The following is a 23,096-nucleotide window of genomic DNA, read 5'->3' as shown; positions in this document are numbered from 1 at the left end:
CTCTTCAGCCCTGCAAAAAACCAACCTAGCCCGGGGGGGTTAGCTTCAGGTCAGTCTAATGCTAATTTTCGCTCATAATTTGAGTTTCTTGACCTAAAAAACCTATAGTTTGATATAAAACAAGATATATATTAGAAAAAATGCACTTAACCCCTGCGGGCCACCAACCTAGCCCGCTGGGGCTAGCTTCAGATTAGTCTAATGCTTATTTTAGCTCTGAATTTGAGTTCCCTGACCTAAAAAACCTATAATTTGATGTATCACAACAAATATTTAGGGAAAAATGAACTTAACCCCTGCGGGCCACCCACCTAGCCCCCTGGGGTCGGTCCCCGACTTGCTGAATCATCTTAAATAATGTCCATATGAATAGATACAGTGTATTTAAGTTAAAACTCTAAGAAAAAACAATTTAAGGCAAGTTTCCACATCAAAATAGACCAAAAAAGCCTAAAAACCCCATTTCCGCAGGGTTTTTCTTACCTAACCTAACCTAAAAATAAAATTTTTTGGATTTTTTTGCCATTTAGATGTAATATTTATAGGACTAGGCTTATATACCAAGTTTGAAGGGTCTAGCTCAATATTTAGACCATTTTGCTCACGGTTTAAGAGCTTATGTCATTATGCCCTTCCCCCCTTATAAACAAGTTCCGCTTTCAACAAGTATTATTGCGCAGTAAACATTTTATCAACCTGAATAATGAACCTTGGTTGCTATGGCATAAGATGTAAAATTGGCACTGAAGTCTAGACTTGGATGTAAATATAATATCTACAAATTAAATTAGCATAAAAACTTTGAAACTTTAATAACTCATTTAATCTAGAATGGAAACTTCTTCTAGGCTGGTAATAAATAAAACTAGAGAAAAAAAATGATCTTTACTATTTTTAGAATATCATTTGAATTTATTAATCAATTCATTTTGTGTAAATAAAAGTAGAATTCCATATGTTAATAACTTAAAATGATTAAAAAATGCGTTAATAAATTGATAGGCATGCTGCATATTTTGTCAATATAAAACACTGTATAGTCAATATTAATGTATTCATTTCTTTTTAAATGACAAACTTATTACGATTTTAGACAAAAAAAATTTTTTTTAAAGACTATCCTGTTTTCATATTTTTTTGTTTCAATGATAAAACACTCAGACTTTTATATTGCAAAAAGTTTATCGGACATCCAAAAGCAAAGGCGAATTAAATCAAGAAGAAGGATGTGGCACCTTTCTTCATCTTTTCCACCAATCAAAATAGAAAGATCTTACTTGACACTTGAGAAATTAACGCTCCTTTTACTTTGTAACATTTACAGCACGAAAATAAACACTTTGTCTCAATAATCATCAACGGAAAATATGATATGGTATCTAAAACAAGCAGTAGAAATATAATCTCTTTCCACAATAAAAACTTGCACATAATGGCACTAAGTCCCCTGGTGAGCACAGATCCCCCCCCCCCCCCCACTTCGTTTTTTAAATTTTTAATAAGGGGATGGATAATTTTTCGTTAGTTTTTATTATTTCATTAGGTCAGGATAGGTTAGGGGGTTCTGGGTATCCCAGCAGGGGTTAGGGATATAAAAATAAGGCCTCCTGTATTCTCAATTTATTTTAAATGCAAGGATGGGGGTTAACAGTGCACTGCTCAACCGTCATTGTGTAATCAACCACATGCTCGTTCTAGCATATTTAATGAAATGCAATATACAAGGGATAAAAAAAAGACATTAAAACTTTTTTTAACACAAAATATTCAACAAATTATGATAGTATGTGGTATAGGTAATGTTTTGAATGGAGCGGATGTAATAATTTTATAATAATGGATGTAGCCTATACGTGGATATTATGACAGGGGAAAAATTGTCGTCAATTTAGGTTAATATTTATTGGTCAGTTTGTTTATCCAGTAAGAGGGAAGGTGAAGGGGTTCGGATAAAGGGGTCGTTATTTTAGCCCACTACTAAGATTTACTTTATTAGAGTTTATTTAACATCCAAGTAATGATAAATGATAATATTCAATGATTCATAGCCCCTGCGTTGGATCTAACCCTGCGGGGCAAACATTTACATTTACCTACCCTACCCTAACCTAACCTAAAATAAGCTATCAAAAGTTACTGTGAAAATACGACAAAACCCGCTACTTCGTTTTCTTTCCATGATCAAAATTTACTAACCTGGAGTTACTCTTGCAATAGGTTTCCCGGATGACTTGTTGTTCAAGATAACGGGGTTGCTGCTTAGCGGCGTGGTTAACGGCGGCGGTGGATTGGCAGGTAAAGATGGCGGAGTTTTCAGTTCACCGCTAACATCACTGAAAGAAAGAATGATACATTTTACATGTTGTCTATTCATGGATCTAAAGGGATAAGACAATAGCCGATAAATTTACAATAAGTGGTTAAAACTTAAAAGTAAAACGTTTTTACACTCAACTTAATGAAGAAACCAATCAAAATTTTAAGTTTTCATACGAATAGGACTAGTGTATTAAAAAGCCTAATGTACCCTCCCTCTCTCTGTGTCTATTACACTTACAGAAAAAAAACTACTTAATAAAGAGTGGGTGAAGCTAAATCATATAAAACCCGCTTTGAATGTTTTGCTTTTAAACATTTTGCCTTTTTGATAAGTACTGTTGGCTGCATCCCTAGCATCTTTGGGCTCCACATTCAAAAAGAGAATAAGGGGGTCAGAAATATAGCCTAAATCTATGCCATTTGTAAACCTTTCCTAAAATGGAGAACTAATTCGGCTAAGGCATTGGCGAGATCTTAAAAAAACAAAAAAAAACTATTTATATAACTTGCTTATTAAGTCATAAAAAATGAAAATCTGCCTTGTTAATTTAACCATTTTATAATTATGCTATGAAAGCTTAGTTTAGGATTAGATTTATGACAGCTATTTAATTTCATTGCTAATAGCATAATTTCACTAAATTATAATAGCTTACTTTCTTTATCCTTATGAACTTCAAGAATTTTAATTCAAATAGGTACACTTTCTATATTATCATTTCTATAAAATATGACAAAATAAATTAAAAGTTCTAAAATTGAATTAAAGTGGATTTTAAAAATATCCTTATAATAAAGTAACAGGATGTTTGTCTGTACAGAAGAATCTTCCTAACCACTGAACCGTTATGGTTCTCCTTAATAGGGTAGCTTCTCAAAGGTACCACAAAAGTTTTTTTGGGGGAGGTTACCGCCTACGTACTAAGAGAAATCGCTCATAGAAAAAAATTACCCCCCCCCCCCAAATTTTTTTTCTCTCGGAATAGTTGAATTAACACAAAACAAACTCCTTTTTATGTGTTTACAATATAATATTTTTCATATAAAATATTAATTTGCCATCTATTGTCCTACCCCTATATCCCTGAAATACAAGTTCACACTTGACATATTCAATATAAAAAAGATTCCCACATTTTCTATTTTTTTTTTAAGCCTACAACTTTTAAATGGCGAAGCTTTTCTACAGAATTGGTATTACGTAAGTTGAGTGCAATTTAAGCATGTTATAATAGTCCTATCAATCCAAAGACTTATGTTTAAGAGGCATAATATTGTATCCATATTAACACAAATAAATCTTATTACAACAATATCAATTTTATAGCGTGATTTTCATATTAGAGAATCATCTAATCATTATCAACCTCTTCATGATCATTAATTTCTATTGGTAAGACCTAGCAAAAGAATTAGGTATGTCTTACGAATAAGCTTTGTACTATTTCTTCGACTTTATAAAATATTTAGGTGCCTCACCAATTATCTTTGAAAATAAAGGGAAGTAATTTTATTTTAAATATTAAAAAAAATTGTTCATGAATAAACGAGTTAAAAATCTTTCGTGCCGGATTTTAATAAATTCATCCTCGTTACTAATTTTTTCCCGTAGTTAAGTTGAGAAAATGTCATTAGCCTGGAGTTTTAGTTAAAGTTAATTAGCTCATTTCATGCAGATTAATTTTCATTAATTTAGACCATAGATAACGAGTCTAGTACCCTTGTTGTTTAGCCCTTGCAAGATAACTTACAAATTTAAATATTTTTTACAAATTTTAAATATATTGGGTACCTACCTTTAATTTTATTTAAAAACAAATGTAAAGATTAAATTGTTTTAAGCGATGTATCTCTACATTCAACTCTTAAAATGTATGTATGTTCTTATATATTATGCATCCTATATTTAAGATGCCGATCTACAACATTGAATTTTCTGAATAAAAAATAAAAACGTTTAATGTTGAAAAAACAAAGAGACTGTTTAGTGTTTATTACACTAGTCCCCAAAGTTTTACAATAACGTTTTCTTAATCATTGGCTTACCAACTTTGGGGACTTTCAGTGAATTTCGATTGGTTGGTTTATAAAGTTGATTGTTCAAACGTTTTAACCACTAATTTTAATCTACAGAAGGGGTAATTTTGTGTGTCCTCATTGGGTATGTACATTAATTTATCGGCCATTGTCTTATCCCTTTAGATCCCTTTGAAAATCTTCTTTCCCTGGAAGGACATCAACACGAGATTTCCTGTCTCATGTTGGCAAAAAAATCCAGGGATTAAGGATTTAAAAAAGAATTATAAGCTTCAGCTAAAATTAATAAAGTTTTCCATGATTTTTCTCCACATTACATATATGATGTAAAAATTAAACTTGCTAAATAAAAATCATCTAACCTTACCCCAAAACAAATGATTCATAACAAAGTTTTTATTATCCCGCAATTATTTTGTTAGGCGGTAGTGTTAACAATATCCGGACAAAATATTAGGGTTTTAAAACATTGAAAATTATTAAGAAACGAGTATCAAAACGTAGTTAACAAAGCTCAATTCTTGATACATTTTAAACAAGAATGGCAACATCCATAAGTAACGAAGCATAAAAGTTAATTGATGCACAAAAGGACAAAGCATGTTATAAAGCAGATTTTTATTGTTTAGTTGTTATAAAAATATAAAAGGAAGAATTACTGGATAAATCCTAAAAATAACAAAAGCTTTAGAAAAATAAGTATGCGTGTCTTTTGAAGTATTAGAGACAGCCCGAAGGACCAGGTAAATTACTAGATGCTCATGTGAGTGAGAATCTTACAAACAATTCCGCTGTCTATGTTATATAGCAGACGAGAAAATTATATTTTCCTGATAGCATATGACGGAAACGGAGAGACAAAATGAATTCTAGAGTGTCTTCGCTACTACAAATACTATTTTATATAATACTAGCGGCTACGCCCAAAGAGGCCTCTAGGGGCACTTGAGGAGGGGGGAGTCGAATATGATAACCCAATTTCTTATTTTAGATTTTAAAAGAAAAAGTAAAAAAAAATATTTTGGGGGGTGGAATTTTTTTTTTGGGGGGGGGGAAGGGGGGTGCCCCCCTATCATTTTTAATTTTAGTTAAAAAATGTAAAATTTTTTTTTTTTTTTCATTTTTGGGGTGGTTAGGGGTGTCCCACCCCCCCAGAAAATAGTTATAAACCTTTCCGGGACCTATGAGAAGCTACCCTGTTAAGCGGTTAGCGAGATCCTTCGGTACAAACACACAGACACACAAACACACAGACAAACAAACATCCTGTTACTTTAGTATAAGGATTTAGCATTAAGATTGTTAATTAAAAGTCTTTTAAGTTCTATTGATCAAAGCTATACCTGAATTTATCTTTGATATTCTCTTGTTTGCTGAGAGTTGGTGTGCTGCTGCCTAGTGATATAGACCTGGAGCCGCTTGTAAAGCTGCCTGTAAAGCCGCCAGGATAGCTGCCGGATATTCCTGTGCACGAATTTCAACTTTATTGATAAACAGGATTTAAAATTATTCTTATTTCTAATTCTATATCAGATGTTAAGCCAAGAATAGTTACTTAACATAGTTTTCCGCGGATAGTAAAATGAAACAAAAAGAATTACTTCCTGCTTTGTTGGCCGCAAGGGACCGAAGGTCTTGGTCAAATTAAAAAAAAGATGGATTTGTAACTACATTGGAATAATTCATCGCACCAAATTATAAACAGGTCTCCGTGGATAGTAAAATAAAAACTAAAAGATTAATTCTCTCATGGTTTTATTTATTATTCGTAGAAATTTGTCTGTAATACGATACGATACATTATTTTTAGTATGTCATATAAGAACCAGTTCTAATCCAGCGGATATTATTCGGTTTCGAAAACATCCTGTAAAAGGTATTACAAATATCATAATATAAAGTAGTTCCTGAATGATTAAATCCCCCACCCCCAGACAACATCCCAGGCTTATGATCATTCTGTACGCTACTACGCCGCACACTATCAACACTGTCCGCCGTGGTTCTGCTCCCACCGGCCCCCGACGGACTCGCCGCTATGCTCTTAAACCAGTTCTGATGTTTTGAAATGCTTTCTTTCACATTAATTTTGTTATTTCTGCCCGGTTTATCGGGCGGTGCTTTGGTTTTATCACCGCCGCTTAACTGGCGCTGTTTCACGGCGGAGTCAACGACAGAGGTGCCGTTAAGTGTGCTGCCACCAACGGGGGTTGATTTAGTGGGGCTGGTTGTAACACGGGAAGGCCCCTGGAAGCCAGATTGAACACCTCGGTAATATTTGAAGCCGTCGCCATTTTCTTGACTTGATATACTGAAAAGAATTAAATTATTGAGAAAAAAAATATAAACTGCAACATTATGTTTAAATATTTTGTGTTTATACTTATTAATAAGTAAAGTATTTTTTGTTATACTGCTAGAGATCGGACTTTAACTCACCCTTTTCCTCAAATGCAAGTAGAGAACTCTTGTGGCATAGCCGCAAGTAATTTAAAAACTAATAATAACTTTAAAATATGATTGATAATATTTTACCTATGCCTATCATTAGCACTACTAAGTCCTCCAAAATGGCTTGACACTGAGCTGGACCTGCTGGGTGAGGTGGGACTGTTAGACCTGGATCTCTGGAGGCCTAGAGGTCTGCCAGAGGCAACACTGTCGTCTGATCTAGAGCCTGGCCTCTGCGATATGGAAGACGATCTAAAATAATTATCAGATTAACAAGATGTTCATAAAAAAGGATTTGTTAATTTCTAATAAAAGTTAGATTCTTTTTCATAACATTCTTAAATATCTTAAAGCATAAAAATTTGTTTAAAATTGTCTTCAGGGATATTTCACCAATGATGATAAACAAAACTTAACATTCCCTAGAAAAAAATTATTTATTGAAAAAGTTAAGTAATAATCCATTTTTAAACAAACCAATAAATATTCAATAAAAGTATCTAATGTTTCCGAGCCAACAATTAAGATAACATGGTTATAAAACTTTGGTAATCATTAAAATTTAGATGCTAGTGTCCACTCCCTCCCTGTTTTTACCTGGATCCTGCAGGACTGGTAACTCTGGAGTTTTCTTCTGAAATCTTGTCATAGTTCTCAAATTTGCTTTTCGCATTCTGAAATCTTTCCAGGGAGCTCTCTGTTCGAATTACGCTGGCCGTCTGAACATAATAAAATGGGTTAGGTCAAGTTGAGGCAGTACTAGTTATTTATCGCATAGTATTATAAAAAAATTTCCGCGAATAGTAACATAAAAAATATATGATCAATGCCAGTTTTGTTGACAATATGAGGATCCAAATGCCCGAGCAAACAAAACAGGGATTAATTCTATTTTATACGATACATAATTTTTCAGTATGGATTTGAACCAGTTTCAATTCAGTGAAAAAAAATATGAATCTAAGCCATATATTGGATTAGTTTTCTTTTATAATACTTTTTGTTTACCTAGTTTCAAAGGATTTCAATTAAAATTAATATTTTTATAATTTTACTTTTGAAACAAGATAGGTATAATTTTTCAATGATGATGTTTTAACAGGAAGTCGGAAAAAAGTTACAGAATACGGGTATTTCCTTTATTTATTGTACAGTAAAAAAATCGGTTACCGTTGCGCGGTAACAGTTTTCTTCCGCCAAAATTAGATCTATCTATTTGTCGCTTTATGCAAACGTTAATTTTTCAAACGGACTGACTTACATTTTCATTAATAGATTGGCTTCGCTACAGAAAATTGAAATTGTTGTATTTTTCCTCTTTTTTATATTTATTGTTTATGCGTAAAACAATTACTTTTTATTACACATACAGATATCAAAGTTAACCATGATTAATGTTTATTTATTGATGAGGAACAGTAAATGACACTAATACTGTGTACATCAAAAAAATCAAAATAAAACAAGGTCGAATGTATAAGTGGGTAGCGAAGCAACAACATGCTAAAAACTTTTAAAGGAAATATAATGATAAGACGGCCGTTTGCTGTACACTTTTAAACGTGGAATAGCCGTACAGATGTACTCTAGTTAGAGATTAACTGAGCTACTAAAAAGTTCACGTAAATTAGTCCTGCCATTGGTCATCATTTTATTGCGTTATACAAATAATTTCTTTCATGATTTTCTTATTTGATGGGAGAATAAGGTTTTTACTTGCTGTGAATTTTTCACAATATTTTAGTGTGCTTTTGTTTGTGTGTGTGTGTAGTGTGTGTGTGAAAGTGTGTGTGTAAATGTGAATGTATTACGATGAGGAAGGAAAAGAACAATAGACGAATAAAAATAATCTACATCACCTTCCCTCCAAATAATTTAGAACAATTGAAGGAAGAATTTGGGGGAAGATTTATAATTTGTCCATTATCTCATCCTTGTATCCCTGGCTATCTAGGAAGACCTTTAAAAAGTGTATTTGTGCAATAAAAATGGCAAATCACACAATTAAAACTTGTTTTCAAATCTGGAAAATCATTCAATTTCATTTCATTTTAAACTGTGTGCTAATGTCATGTCAAAAAGAGCTAAATTAATTTTTATCATTGTAAAAAACCTTAGCAATATGCCATAGAACAGTAAAGTGTAATAAAGTAAAAACATAGAAAATCTTGTAATACATATATTAATATATTGTTTTAATGATAGTATGTTTATTATTTGAACAAATATAAGGCAGATAAAAGCTATAGTACCCAAAGTTTTATATTAACGTTTTCTTATTCGTTGGCTTAACATCTTTGGGGACTTTTAGTGATTTCTGATTGGTTGCTTTGTTATGTTGAGTGTCCAAACGTTTTAACCACTAACTGTAATCTACAGAAGGGGTGATTTTGTAAAAATTCATTTGGGATATACAGCAATTTATCGGTCATTGTCCTATCCCTTTAGATCCCTGTATATATTTACTGTTGATATTTCATCCTGTAACAAGATTATTCTTATTGAAAGGGAGTTTAGAGAAATTTCTCTATGATCAAAATCAACTTTCTTTCATTAGTAAAACAATAGTCATAATTCTATCTTTGTATCTACAATTTCATGCCTTTTATGTCTTAACCAGAGTTGTAAGGGGCTTATAATCATGAGTTTTAAAAAGCATTTTAAGGGAGATTTTTAAAATTCAAGGTAATTTGTTTTAATCCGGAAGGAAGGGGACAATGGGCTGTTTATTACACAAGTCCCAAAAGTTTTAAAAGACGTTTTCTTAGTAGTTGGCTTCAAACCTTTGGGGACTTTAAATGAATTTGATTGGTTGATTCATTAAGTTAGTGTCCACACGTTTCAACCAATAGTTGTATTCTACAGAAGAGTGAATTTTGTGTATCATCATTGGGCATGAACATCAATCTATCGGCCATTGTCTTATCCCTTTAGATCCCTTGTTTTTAATGCTTTCTTAACCCTTGAAAAAACAAATTATTCTTAAAAAATAAACCTTTTTTGTTTTACAATCAACCTCCCATTAATCTTGGATTCTTCTAGAGTTTATATTGTGTCAATTTAATGATAAAAGGGGGGGGGGGGAAATGTGGTGACTCGTCACACGACATACCAGCAATTTTATTTTGGGTGCTACTCCCTTAGTTTTAGAGATAATTGGATGAAATCTTTTGGGCTGGGTCACTAATTACCCCAACTATTGGTATCTTTAAAAAAAAACGGCGGCGGGACCGCCGCTACCGCCGCCACCAAAAAAATTTTTTTTATTGCATTTCTCGCCGAATTAGGCAATTTGGAATAATTTGAGCCCATGTTTTTTCCCCTTACAATCAACCCTGCGGGGGGACTTAGTCATTTTTTTCAAATTCTCGTTTATGAAGGTATATCTTAAATACAGTATGCTATTCTTTTAGTTTTAGAGATAATTGGATGAAATCTTTTTGATTGTGTCACTAATTACCCCAACTATTGGTATCTTTCAAAAAAAACAGCGGCGGGACCGCCGCTCCCGCCGCCCGCCGCCGTTTTCCGCCGCCGTTTTCCGCCGCCACCAAAAAAAATTTTTTATTGCATTTCTCGCCGAATTAGGCAATTTGGAATAATTTGAGCCCATGTTATTTTTTTCAAAAATTTTTTCCCTTACAAGCACCCCTGCGGGGGGACTTAGTCATCTTTTTCAAATTTTCGTTTATGAACGTATATCTTAAATTCAGTGCTACTCCTGTGCTTTTAAAGATATTGAAACAAAATCTTTTTAGGTAGGTCAGTAAAAAATAATTTAATAAAAATGGCGGCGGGACCGCCGCTCCCGCCGTCCGCCGCCGTTTTCCGCCGCCACCAAAAAAAAAAAATTTATTGCATTTCTCGCCGAATTAGGCAATTTGGAATAATATGAGACCAAGTTATTTTTTTCAAAAATTTCCCGTTACAAGCAACCTTGCTCCCGCCATCCGCCGCCGCCGTTTTCCGCCACCGCCCAAAAAAAAATTTGAAAAAAATTGCCTAATTCGGCGAGAAATGCAATAAAATTTTTTTTTTGGTGGCGGCGGAAAACGGCGGCGGCCGGCGGGAGCGGCAGTCCCGCCGCTGTTTTTTTTTGAAAGATACCAAAACTTGGGGTAATTAGTGACACAATCAAAAAGATTTCATCCAATTATCTCTAAAACTAAGGGAGTAGCATACTGTATTTAAGATATACCTTCATAAACGAGAATTTGAAAAAAAAGTCCCCCCGCAGGGTTGCTTGTAAGGGAAAAAATTTTTGAAAAAAATAACATGGTCTCAAATGCTTCCAAATTGCCTAATTCGGCGAGAAATGCAATAAAAAAAAATTTTTGGTGGTGGCGGAAAACGGCGGTGGCCGGCGGGAGCGGCGGTCCAGCCGCTGTTTTTTTGAAAGACCAAAACTTGGGGTAATTAGTGACCCAGCCCAAAAAATTTCATCCAATTATCTCTAAAACTAAGGGAGTAGCATACTGTATTTAAGATATACCTTCATAAACGAGAATTTGAAAAAAATGACAAAGTCCTCCGCAGGGTTGCTTGTAAGGGAAAAAATTTTTGAAAAAAATAACATGGTCTCAAATGATTTCAAATTGCCTAATTCGGCGAGAAATGCAATAAAAAATTTTTTTTTGGTGGCGGCGGAAAACGGCGGAGGGAGCGGCGGTCCCGCCGCCGTTTTTTTTTAAAGATACCAATAGTTGGGGTAATTAGTGACCCAGCCCAAAAGATTTCATCCAATTATCTCTAAAACTAAGGGAGTAGCACCCAAAATAAAATTGCTGGTATGTCGTGTGACGAGTCACCACATTCCCCCCCCCCCTTCACAATTTTTTTGCCATGCTAAGCTATGATCCTTTCCAGTAAAGTAATAAAATCCTAATAATTATGGATATTATGTTTTACAAAAAAAAGATGTTAGAAAAGTAGAATAATAAAATCAAAATAAGCAGCAGACTTTTAATAAGAATTTAGTATTTGTATTAGAATTTCATAATTAGGTCCCCTTTAATCTGTATGGACCAGAAATAAAAAGGGAGTATGATTTTAAAATAATCTTCTAGATTTACGAAACTATAAATCTAATAATTTAAGTTTTATCCACATATCTTACATCCATTGTAAAGCTTAAAAACATATCCAATGATTTATCCACCTATCTTATATCTATAGTGAAGCTTGAAGACATTACCAATAATTTATCCACGTATCTTATTTCAAATGTCCAGCTTGAAGACAAAACCAAGTTTCATCCACATATCTTATACCAAATGTGAAGCTTGAAGGAAAATCCATCGATCTATCCACAATCCACATATCTTATATCAATTATGAAGCTTTAAGACAAATCCAATGATTTATCCACCTATCTTATATCCATTCAAAAGCTTGAAAACATATCCAATGTTTCATCCACACATCGTATATGCATTGTGATGCTTGAAGACAAAAAATATTTTATCCACCTATCTTATATCCACTGAAAAGCTTGAAAACATATCCACTGATTTATCCCCCAATTGTAAAGCTTCAAGATAAAGCCAATGATTTATCCACATATCGTATATCCAATGTTATGTTTGAAGACAAATCCGCGTCGTGACCCATTACTGTGCAAGAAAATACGAACCATACAATGGGTTCAAAGGTGACAAGATTTTTTTCTTGGATACTTGCTTTAAAAAAAACACTTTAATTGTACAATTTACATTTATATTAGTATCATAAGATCTTAGAAAATACATAACCCATATTTCCTCCTAACAACTTAAAATGGTAACATAAGATAATAGTCAATAAAATTTATGACAACTTTTTAACCTTTTAATCCAACGTAGTGTTAGAAAGGGCACGAGGTATAAAGGTTGTTTAGAAACATAGTCATTAAATCATTATTTTTCCCACTTTCAGTCGATCAAGCAAAAACTTTTATGTCCCATTTGAGGACCTTAAATTCTGAAACAACCTCCCTTAAAAAAAGGGAGAAAATCCTTAGTTAAATGAGTTATTTGTTATTTTAAAGTTAGTTTCCTAGTAAGATTTGAAGCATAATATTTCGAAAACTACTTAAAACAATCGAGATTTCCAATTAAGGAAAGCTTCACATAAGTTAGGGATGGTTTTAGGCTATCTAACTTTTAGAATTAGGTCTTGGAATGATATTAGTCTTTTTATTCTGCCCTTCCATAACATATAACAGAGCCCTTTTAGATGCTAGGGGTATTTGACGAGCAGTTTTAAGTTTCTAAAGTACAATTACAAAACTGCTTTCACTTATTTTTAAAATGATAGGTATAATCAGATGTGCTGAAAATGGATTGCCTATTTCTTTAATAATTTCCAAATGTGTACAGCAGACAACCCAATGATTGCAAACGCTATTTTCAGCTACTCCTGTCAAAGGGAAAAGCGATATAATGTATAATACATTATACATTCAAAATTCTAATTTTTCAAATTTTGATTTTTTTTTGAAGTTTGAAGCTTTTTTAGCTAGTAGTAAATAATGAGATAAGACGTGGATGCTAGGTACACTTTCGGAAACTATAATTCAGTACATCTATGATCACATGAAGATTCCAGGGACATTGGGCTGTTTATTACACGAGTCTACAAAGTTTCTAATAACTTTTTCTTATTGTTCATTATAGTGAATGTAAAAACTTGTAATCTACAGAAAAGCGAATTTTGTATCATCATTTGGGATGTACATCAATTTATCGGCCATTGTCTTATCCCTGTAGATCCCTGTGAAGATTCACATAGCCTCATATTGTTATGTTATATTATTTTTATTATTTTCTCACATATTAAAGATTAACTGTAATTTAATACATCTTTATACTTTTCGATGAATTTTGTTAAATTACCAGATACAAGTGAAATCAAGGTTTAGACATCAATAAGAAAAAACTGTTTTGCCTCATAAGTTTTCCGTCAGCAAAAAGATACAATTTTGAGAAAAATGTCTTCTGCATATAAAACAACTTGTTACAAAATATCCAATTATTTTTGAAGTTGACAACAATTACAGTATACTAATATAGTGTTTTGTGCTCGAATAGGCATTTGAAGGAAACTGCCGAATATTCCAATTCATCTGAAAAGTTCACTTCTAATTTTTGCAGATTAGCCCGTCCCAAATTTATATTTCAAAGGGGGGAGGCGGATGTGCCACTTTTTGAAACCAAAAGTAAAAGTCAACAAAGGAACTCAACTAAAAAAAAGAGCTACAGGTCTGAGATTTTGCATGGCAGTTGCTTTATAGAGGTACAATATGGAACTGAAACCGCCGTTTCCCGCCGAATTTTTTTGTGCAATTTCTCGGCGGTTTTCGGCGGATGCGCCGCCGTTTCTTCACTGTTCCATATTGTAACCCTATAAAGTAGTGATGGGAATCCGGATCCGGAATCCGAATCCGGAATCCGGAATCCGCCCAATTTTCGGCCAATTTTGGAATCCGAATCCGGATCCGGAATCCGTTTTTTATAGCGGATTCCGGATTCTAAATTGGTAGGCTAAAATTACCGTCTTTTTTCTTACAACTCCCTCTGTTTGAAGGCAAAGATAAAAAAAAAAATTTCTACATAACAAAGAACCACGTACATCTTAGTTTTGAAATATATATTTTCCCTAACAGGCATAGAAGAGTTGAGTATAGAGGGTTATCCGTACTTATTTTTCGTGTAGATTTAATATCTGAAGCCAGATTTTACAAAGGAGTTGCTGTTTTCGAGATATAAGGGGTAGTAAATAGCCCCTAAGTAAAAAAATAATGATACCGAGAAAAAGCCTTTTCATTTTCACAAGAATAAACGCTTAGTGTAAAAATAATAAAATCAATTTTATTGATTAAAAAAATATTATTATATTTTGGGTATTTTACAAAAAGCCTTTTAATAATATTGCCAAGGAATATAGAGAGATATTTGTTTACATTATGCAAACAGCTGTTTTATGTTTGTTTATATTATGCAAAACATATGTTTTATATCTAATATGAAATACCTGGACAAAGTAATACTTAATATGAAGGGGTATAATAGAAGAAAAATATACACTGTATATCTTATATGATTGGCTACGATTAAAGAGGCTTTTAAGGACACTTGACAGAAGGGGTGGAGTCAACCCTAAACTTTACATTAGTTTTAAAAGAAACGGTTGTAAGAGTTAGTTTTTAAGGGACAATTTCTCTTTGGGAGGTTGAGGAATCCTCTCTCAAAAGTTCTTAACCTACAATTTATCTACAAGAAGCTTTATTATGACCATATTGGTCCAATGGTTAACACGATCATTCGGTTCACACAGACAGACTAACAATTAATCATTCTGTTAGATAGCAAATGAGTTCGATATACACAAGATCTTATTTAGGTTAATCTCTGAGCCAAATCTTGCTTAATTTCTGTGCATGATTATATTTTCACTAGCCCTTTAGACAACCAACTCTGTGATTGCACAACTTTTGTCTGGAAGTCCTTACTTTACATGGTAATGAGTTGCAGCTGTTTTGGGCCAAGGCATTCCCCTGTTCTAACTATTCATATCACGCACTTCACAGAGCAGCAGTAGGAACCTTGTAACATCTTTGGCAATGACGCAGCAAGATTACTTTTTGGTTTGTTATAGGAAATCTCGAATGAGCTCTTTATTTTAACAAAGCTAAGTCCTAGGATAGCATATGACTTGTTTACTTAAACATTAAAAACTTGAAGTTAAAAAAAAGTAAAGTTTATTGAGAGGGTAATTTTATTTTAGGGACGATTTCTCTTGAGGTGATGGTACCCTGCCCAAATTGTTTTAAACCTTCCCAGGTCCCGTCTGAAGCTACACTGTATAGAACCATATCGGTTCAGCGATTAGCAAGATCCTTAGTTACATACAGACACACACAAAGACATAGATCCTTCTACTTTATTTTTAGGATTAGATGTTTAAAAATTTCTAAGAAGTAGGTACATAAAACTGAAGAAAAAAAGACTGAATTTAAAAATACCCTTTGAAAGATGAACCCATCTTGGTTACAAATTAATTCACTAACATGTACAGATAAAAAATAATCCATTAGAAAAAAATACTTTATTTAGTATCTATTTATTAAAATAAAGTTAACATGACAAATTATATAACATGGCCTGAAATGATATTACAAGGATAACAAAAAAATGTGAATTTGTGTATTTAATTTAAATACATAAAATTTCTTTTTATTAGAACTGAAATGATAACAATTTTAATTTTAATGAAGAGGGAGGGAAAAGAACATCTCACTAACTTAATTTTATAAGAAACAGTAAACTTTCCCGTCTTCTTGGTTCCATCCTAAAAAAATACATTAAAGTTTACAAAGAACAGGTTTCGAAGGTTTACTTTATAAAGGGCCTTTAAAAAAAATTACCTACTTTAATTTGACTGCATAACTTAGGTTATTTCTCTGCTATTTTTGGCAGATTCGCAAAACGCTTAAACGCACATCTTAAATCTCCCACAAGTGCAGAAAAAAATATGTCGAATCACCCGTTGATTTTGAGTGAGAATAATAACATTAAAAAAAATATAGGGACAGGTAGCTTTATTGCTGAATTAAATTTTAAATTATCTAAGTTTAATCCTCTTATTTACAATCATCTACTTCTTGTTATTCGTGGATTTCTTTTGTATAATTGTTTGAGCTTTATACTAATGGGTGTTGTCATCCTTGTTATTACTATTCCTCATATTTTCATTCATTTATCGTTGCAATATAGGTTAAAATTGAATGTTGAAATAGTTTAAAGTATTAATGAATACGCGTTTTCAACATTACCACTATTATTTTCTTTTTTTATCGGATAGGTAATTATCAAGTACTTAAGAAGCATATAAAGATTAAATTTATTACCTGAAAATTACTTTACTTCTCATATTCTTTGTAACTTCAAATGTGCAGGACCAGGTAGATAATTTTGATTCTAAAAAATTATTTATTTCATTATTTTATCTCTTATTTTCGGAGTAGGTAATTTCAAAGTGGACTACTTAATATATTTCAAAGTTTCTCCTCCTGTATTGTCATTCCCTTTAAAAGGGGGAGGGGATTAATGCAACCATCTTGTAATCAATGAGTAAATGGCACTTAGAATTCGAATTTCCATCTGAAATTTTGCATGAGTAATCCTTGGTAGGTCTATTTTCCCTAAATCGAACAAAAAGTTGGAAAAGTACGGCTAACGGCTCAGCCGTTTTTTTGGCTTTCTTCGGTTCGAATTAGTCACGAAACCTATCTCCACAATCACATAATACTCTATGCAGCTCAAAAACGTTATCATACGGTTATAGCCGGTAGCTGTTGTTACTAAAAATTTAAAAAATAGTTTTTGGTAGGTATCATTTAACATGAATTAAACCAAAAATATGTTTTAAAAAGTTGATTCCTATGTAATTGATGATAAATTTACCCTGAAAATAGACAAAAAAACAGCTAAACGGCTGAGCCGCCAGCAATCACTTTTCCAACTTTTTGTTTGATTTAGGGAAAAAAAGACCTACCAAGGATTACTCATGCAAAATTTGAGATCGAAATTCGAATTTTAAGTGCCATTTACTCATTGATTACGGGATGGTTGCATTAACCCCCCCCCCTTATCCCTGCTTAAAATGCCTACAATCTTAACCCACAACCGTGGCTTAGCGCAACCGCTCGTGAATGGTTTTAACTGAAGACGTTAAAAATGGTTCTTTACTGCTTCTATATCAGAGTAGGGGGAATGCCCTGGCCCAAAACGGTCAAAACTCATTACTATGCACAGTTAGAACTTCTCAGAGGTTGTGCAATCAAAGAGTAGGTTGTCTGATGGGTATTACTTAACCTAATACCCAGGTGTTTGGACAGAAAACGAGAGATTTCATGTGATAGTAGGGCAGTATTATCTATCATTGAATGGTGAATATCTATCTAATGAAAAAATAATTAAATCCTCCATTTTTATATCCTACTAACCAAAGCTTACCTAATAATGTAATGTGGATAGTTAGTAAAACTCTTGCTTGGATTTCTTCTCAAGACTGGATTTTTGCAACTAAAAAACATAAGTGTAATGGTTTAAGTTTTTATATTGCATCGTATTTTAGACAGCTTTCTGTGGATATCAAAATGAAAATATTATTATGTCCGCTGGACTGGTTATGAGTAATACAGAAGTCATGTTTTGTTTCGTATTAAAGATAATTTTTTAAGAATTAAAAAAGTGATCAAAAATTATTGTCAGTTTTGATTGCCAGGAAAAACAAAGCAGCTGGAATTAATCTTTTCATTTTAATACATGTAGAAAGCTGTCAATATGGCACCCCTAAATTCGCCCGCCCCCCACATGGACGTACCTTTCCTGATTTTTTCCCCAAACATATCTATTCTTGATTTTAACAAATGCTCTATAAATCTTTATGTGGGTAATCTTATCCTAGATTTTTTAACTTTTCTACTTATGGATGTTGTATCCTTGTTTACAATACATTGATAACATAAAGATCATCTAAAATGTGGGTTTCACCACCCCCTCCCCCTAAAAAAATGAAAAAATAACCCAGTTCCATGTTAATTTTACCCAGACGTCATTAAGTTTGGAGGAGGGGAGGGGGTAATAAAGAAATAAATTACTGTTTCTTAGGTTAAAAAAACAATGTTAATAAGGCCAAGAAAATAAAACATAGACATATCTTCCTGATTTTGGTGCCTAGTGAGCAGAGAACCTAACTCCCACCAGCCCCCCTCCCCCCCCCCCCCCAGTTGGTTTATTATTGAAAGGGAAAAAATTTTCTTCAGGAATAGCCCCTGTGTGTTCCTCCCTTACTTATTTTAAATAATATCAAAATAAAGGACAGGGATTCTTTGCTTAACTAGGTGCTTTGTGAGGAACCGCCTTAAAATCTATAGTTGGTTATACATATGTTCCCTTTTTTATAATCATATTACGAAATGCTGTGTCCCAATCTTCAAGAATTATCATGCAGAAAGTTTTTTTTATCTGTAGCTTAAGATTTCGAAAAGCATTGAATTAAAGGAGTTTTCCATGAAAGAGAAGCCATTATATTTTATAGATTTAAGTCTAAGAATGTTTCTCCTCGTATTCATTCAAATCAGGTGGATAGGAACCGGTTCTCATCCACACGAAAAATCTATGTCTAGCATTATATTATATCCAGCTTTCTACGAATAAAAATGTACAATCATAAGATTAAAACCAGTTTTTTTAGCCCATGCCTTCGGCACCTAGGGGCTAAAAAGCCGTTTATAATACGATGCAAGAAATATCTATTCTCTTATTTATTAGAAACCAATATCAACCGGTGAATTAAAACCCGTTCTCATCCACACGAAAAACTATATCTAGCATCGTATTAAATCGAGTTTTTACGAATATATATAAAAATGTACAATCACAAGATTAAGAGATGCCGAAGGCATGAGCTAAATAACTGTTTATAATCTTATAATTGTACATTTCTTTAGAAAACTGTTTATAATACGACGTGAGAAATAAATATTTTTTTTTCTCTACCCCTTCCAATACATTAGAAGCTAGTGGCGCAACAGCTAGTATTATTTATACCTTACCTGTAATCCATCCATATGTAGAAGTTTGAAATATTCAATGGAATAAGCCACGTAGCATGGTAGAGTTTGACTGTTCACCTAAAATTGTAGGTATTATTTCAATATGTTCTAAAACACCAAAATAATTCTAAAAATGATGCCTTAAATCTATTCAAGTTTTTAAGTATAGTACCTAAAGTTTTTAAAAGCAAAGCTTTTTTATAATAAGGGTTGATCCGTCTGAAACATTAATTTGAATATGCTAGAATTGTCCTACCGATTTCAAACTTTGCATGATTTTCCGATAACAGTTAGGTTATAATCGTTACCAGCGAGTCCGTACGTTCAAAACATGCTAATTATTAGCTTTGTATGATATAATAATTATATTCTTCTGATTTTTTAATAATGTTTCCTGGACAAAAATATACAATATTAGAGCTAAGCATCTGTATTATTAAATATTAAGAAAAAGTATGTCATTGAACAGTATCCTTTATTTTTGAAAAAAAATTAGACTTAATTTTTTGCTTATGAAGTCTTGATACTCTATATGATGAGTTATTGTTCGTTTTTCCTTCCTTCTGATTTTATAGCTTCGCTTTCATGAATGCTGTCATGCTTATTTTTATACAACTACATTATGAAAGGGGGGGGGGGGGGGGTTAAATGCAACCATCTCGTAATCAAAGTATAAATGGCACTTAGAATTCGAATTTCAATCTAAAATTCTGCATGAGTAATCCTTGGTAGGTCTATTTTCCCTGAATCGAACAAAAAGTTTTGGCTATTTTTAGGGCAAATCTGTCATAAATTACGTAGGCATCAACTTTTTGAAACATAGTTTTGCTTTAAATCGTGTGAAATGATACATACAAAAAAAACATTTTTAGATTTCTAGTACCAGCAGCAAATAGTATTATTAGTTTCGTGATGATTTGCATTAGATATTGCCCAAAAAATGGCTAAACGGCTGAGCCGCCAGCTGTTAGCCGTTATTTTTCCATCTTTTTGTTCAATTTAGGGAAAATAGACCTACCAAGGATTACTCATGATGCAAAATTTCAGATCGAAATGCGAATTCTAAGTGCCATTTATATATTGATTACGAGATGGTTGCATTAAAAAAACCCTTTAGTAGAAAAATCTATAAGCTTTTTTTCGATTTATCTATTATAATTTAGAAATCAAGGCTGTAATATACTTTTTAGAGAACCCCTTAGTATATTGTTCTTACCTGGTTATATTAGTCAAGAACTTCTTGCATTGACCTCTCTCTGGCCTTATTGTATTTTATTCTAAATAAGGATAATAGTTAACATTCACATTGTCGTATTACAAACAGCTATCAGTGAATAGTAAAATGGAAAGTTGCAAGATTAACACCAGTTTTTTTAGTCCCGAGAGCCAGGCTAAAAAATGTTATTTTCATATGATTTATATCTTATTTTATGCGTAGAAAAATTGTCTGTAATAAGATACGATAAATATTTTTTTAGAACCGGAATAATCATTTCTTCCTTTTTAAAAGCAAATATAAAATTCAATTATTGTATGTATATTTTTCTTAACTAGTTCAAAGAAAGTGGGGGGGGGGGGGGGTTAAAATGTGGTGACTTGTGCCACGCCATACCAGCAACTTTATTTAGGGCGCTACTGCCTTAGTTTTAGAGATAATTGTGTAAAATCTTTTGAGTTGTGTCACTAATTACCCCAAGTTTTGGTATCTTTAAAAAAAACGGCTGCGGGACCACCGCTCCCGCCGTTCGCCGCCATTTCCCACCACCGTTAAAAAGACCATGTTATTTTTTCAAAAAATTTTTCCCTTATAACCAAAAATAAGTTTTGGAATTCAACTCCCCCCTTCTAAAGTGCCCTTAGAGTCCTCTAAGGACGAAGCCGCTAGTTTTTAATAAAAAAGTAACAGGATCTATGTATGTTAGTACCGAAAGAGCTTGCTAAACGCTCTCGTGCCCCTAGAGGCATCTAGGGGAGTTGCAGATAGTGAATTAAAGTTGTTGGGATTTATTGTCTGAAGCTTAAGACATTAAATAACACTAAAAGATTGAGTTTTGTATTAAGGAAGCCTCAAAATGATTTTAGGCTTTATATTTCCAGATATAAAGTTAGTTTTCTCCCCCACCCTTCAGAAACAGAGCCTCTAGATGCTAGGGGCACAGCCGGTAGTATTAAAAAACGAATTATGTGCGTGTGCACGAATGGATCTCGCTTACAGCTGAACTGGTATGGTAGGTCATGGGAAAGTTTAAACCGACCCCCGGGCTAATTATATTAAATAATGAGTTCGCAGATTGGAACTGCTTGATTTAAAGAATTAGATAGCTAATTTTAAACCCCTGCTCAATGTTATGGAATATAATAGTTTACCTATTCTGTTAAGCTCTGACGTAAATCTTGCTGCAAACATTTAATGTGGAGATTACTTGCCATTTTAATGAAATCTGCAACATATACGTATTAAAACAAATATTTTCCTTAATAACATGACAAATATAAATAAAGAAAAAGTGTTTGTTGATACACTTAAATAAGCATAAACGGGCGGGTACATGATGGGAATAACAATTAAAACTGATATTTTATTTCATTAAAACAAAATTACGGAACTGAAGTCCAATTGTACTTTCTTGTTGATAATATTAATTAATAATATTTACTGAAAGGTAAAAGTGCGTCCTAATATAATGCACATTACACAATGCTAACATGTATTTATACGTTTGTGTGTTAATGTTTTGAGTGTATGCGCTTATGAATATGATGATTATCTAAAAGACACCGGTCTAGAAAACCCCTTTCCCTTTCTCTATTTCTTTTTCTTCCGCACCCTTACCCTTCCTCCCTTCATTGTAAAGGACTAGGAGGCACAAAAGATTACAAAAAAATTTTAATTCCTGGAAGCAGCGTTGTGCTGCGGGTGTGTGTGTGTGTGTGTTTCGATATAAAGTAAACAATTAATTAGAAAGAGAATCTTTTATTTACAGCTATTAAGAATGCGGGAGTGTGGGTGTGATGACATTGCCGAGCACCTTGAATGTTGTGTGTGTGTGTGTGTATGTGTGTGTATAGGCAACTTGGTTGGCGTGTGTGTAAGATCGTGTTAATTGCCATATGTTTTTTGAATAAATTAAAAATTACTGCAATGAAGGCTTTTAGTTAAATGACCCAATACTAAATCTGTAAAATATTTATTCTGTTGTATGTATTTTATTTTTTTTTACATAAAGCCGCCTTATTCCTGTGAAAATTATAGACCTCTTTCTTGGGTTTTTTAACTTAGGGGCTTTTTATTACCCCTGATATCTCTAAAACGGCAACTCCTATGTTAAATCTGGCTTCAAATATCGAATCTACGCTAAAAATAAGTACACTAATATTAAATGATCTATGCTTATAAGGGTAAATACATATTCCAAAATTAAGATGTACGTGGTTCTTTTAATAATTACTAATATGATGTAAATGTTTTAGTTATGCTGGAAGTCAACATTTTAAACAAAGCAAGGCTTCAACCAAGTAACATAATGATAAATTAACGAAAAAGCTATCCCTCTGTGACAGACGGCCTTTTAAAATACTGCTAGAATCCGGAATCCGAATCCGGAATCCGCCAAAAATAAGAATCCGGAATCCGCAAGAATCCGTCACTTTTTTTGACGGATTCCTTCAGAATCCGGAATCCGAATCCGGC

General features: G+C 33.0%; 1 protein-coding gene and 1 long non-coding RNA gene across 15 annotated transcripts in view; both read right to left on the bottom strand.

Annotated features, from left to right (window-relative positions):
• Positions 1-23,096, bottom strand: part of LOC145321865 (uncharacterized) — a 113,375-nt gene that overhangs the window by 68,227 nt on the left and 22,052 nt on the right. For all 14 annotated transcript variants that reach the window (XM_080163505.1, XM_080163498.1, XM_080163503.1 and 11 more), the window contains exons 4-8: positions 7,405-7,526; positions 6,892-7,059; positions 6,267-6,667; positions 5,700-5,823; positions 2,197-2,333 (exon numbers count right to left, since the gene is read on the bottom strand). In XM_080163505.1, the coding sequence (XP_080019631.1) occupies positions 2,197-2,333; positions 5,700-5,823; positions 6,267-6,667; positions 6,892-7,059; positions 7,405-7,526 (952 nt within the window). The remainder of the gene's footprint in view (positions 1-2,196; positions 2,334-5,699; positions 5,824-6,266; positions 6,668-6,891; positions 7,060-7,404; positions 7,527-23,096) is intronic.
• On the bottom strand, positions 15,891-21,855 carry LOC145321866 (uncharacterized). The gene is made up of 6 exons (XR_013880436.1): positions 21,773-21,855; positions 20,622-20,682; positions 19,406-19,483; positions 17,802-17,870; positions 16,694-16,763; positions 15,891-16,134 (listed from the first exon to the last, which is right to left on the bottom strand). It is a non-coding gene; the product is annotated as an uncharacterized LOC145321866 (long non-coding RNA).

The sequence above is a fragment of the Acartia tonsa genome, chromosome 6 (assembly GCF_053477335.1).
Source record: "Acartia tonsa isolate MP-2025a chromosome 6, ASM5347733v1, whole genome shotgun sequence".
In the NCBI taxonomy this organism is placed as follows: Eukaryota; Metazoa; Arthropoda; class Copepoda; order Calanoida; family Acartiidae; genus Acartia; species Acartia tonsa.
Note: the sequence above shows the minus strand (reverse complement) of the source record. Positions and strands in the feature narration are given on the sequence as shown.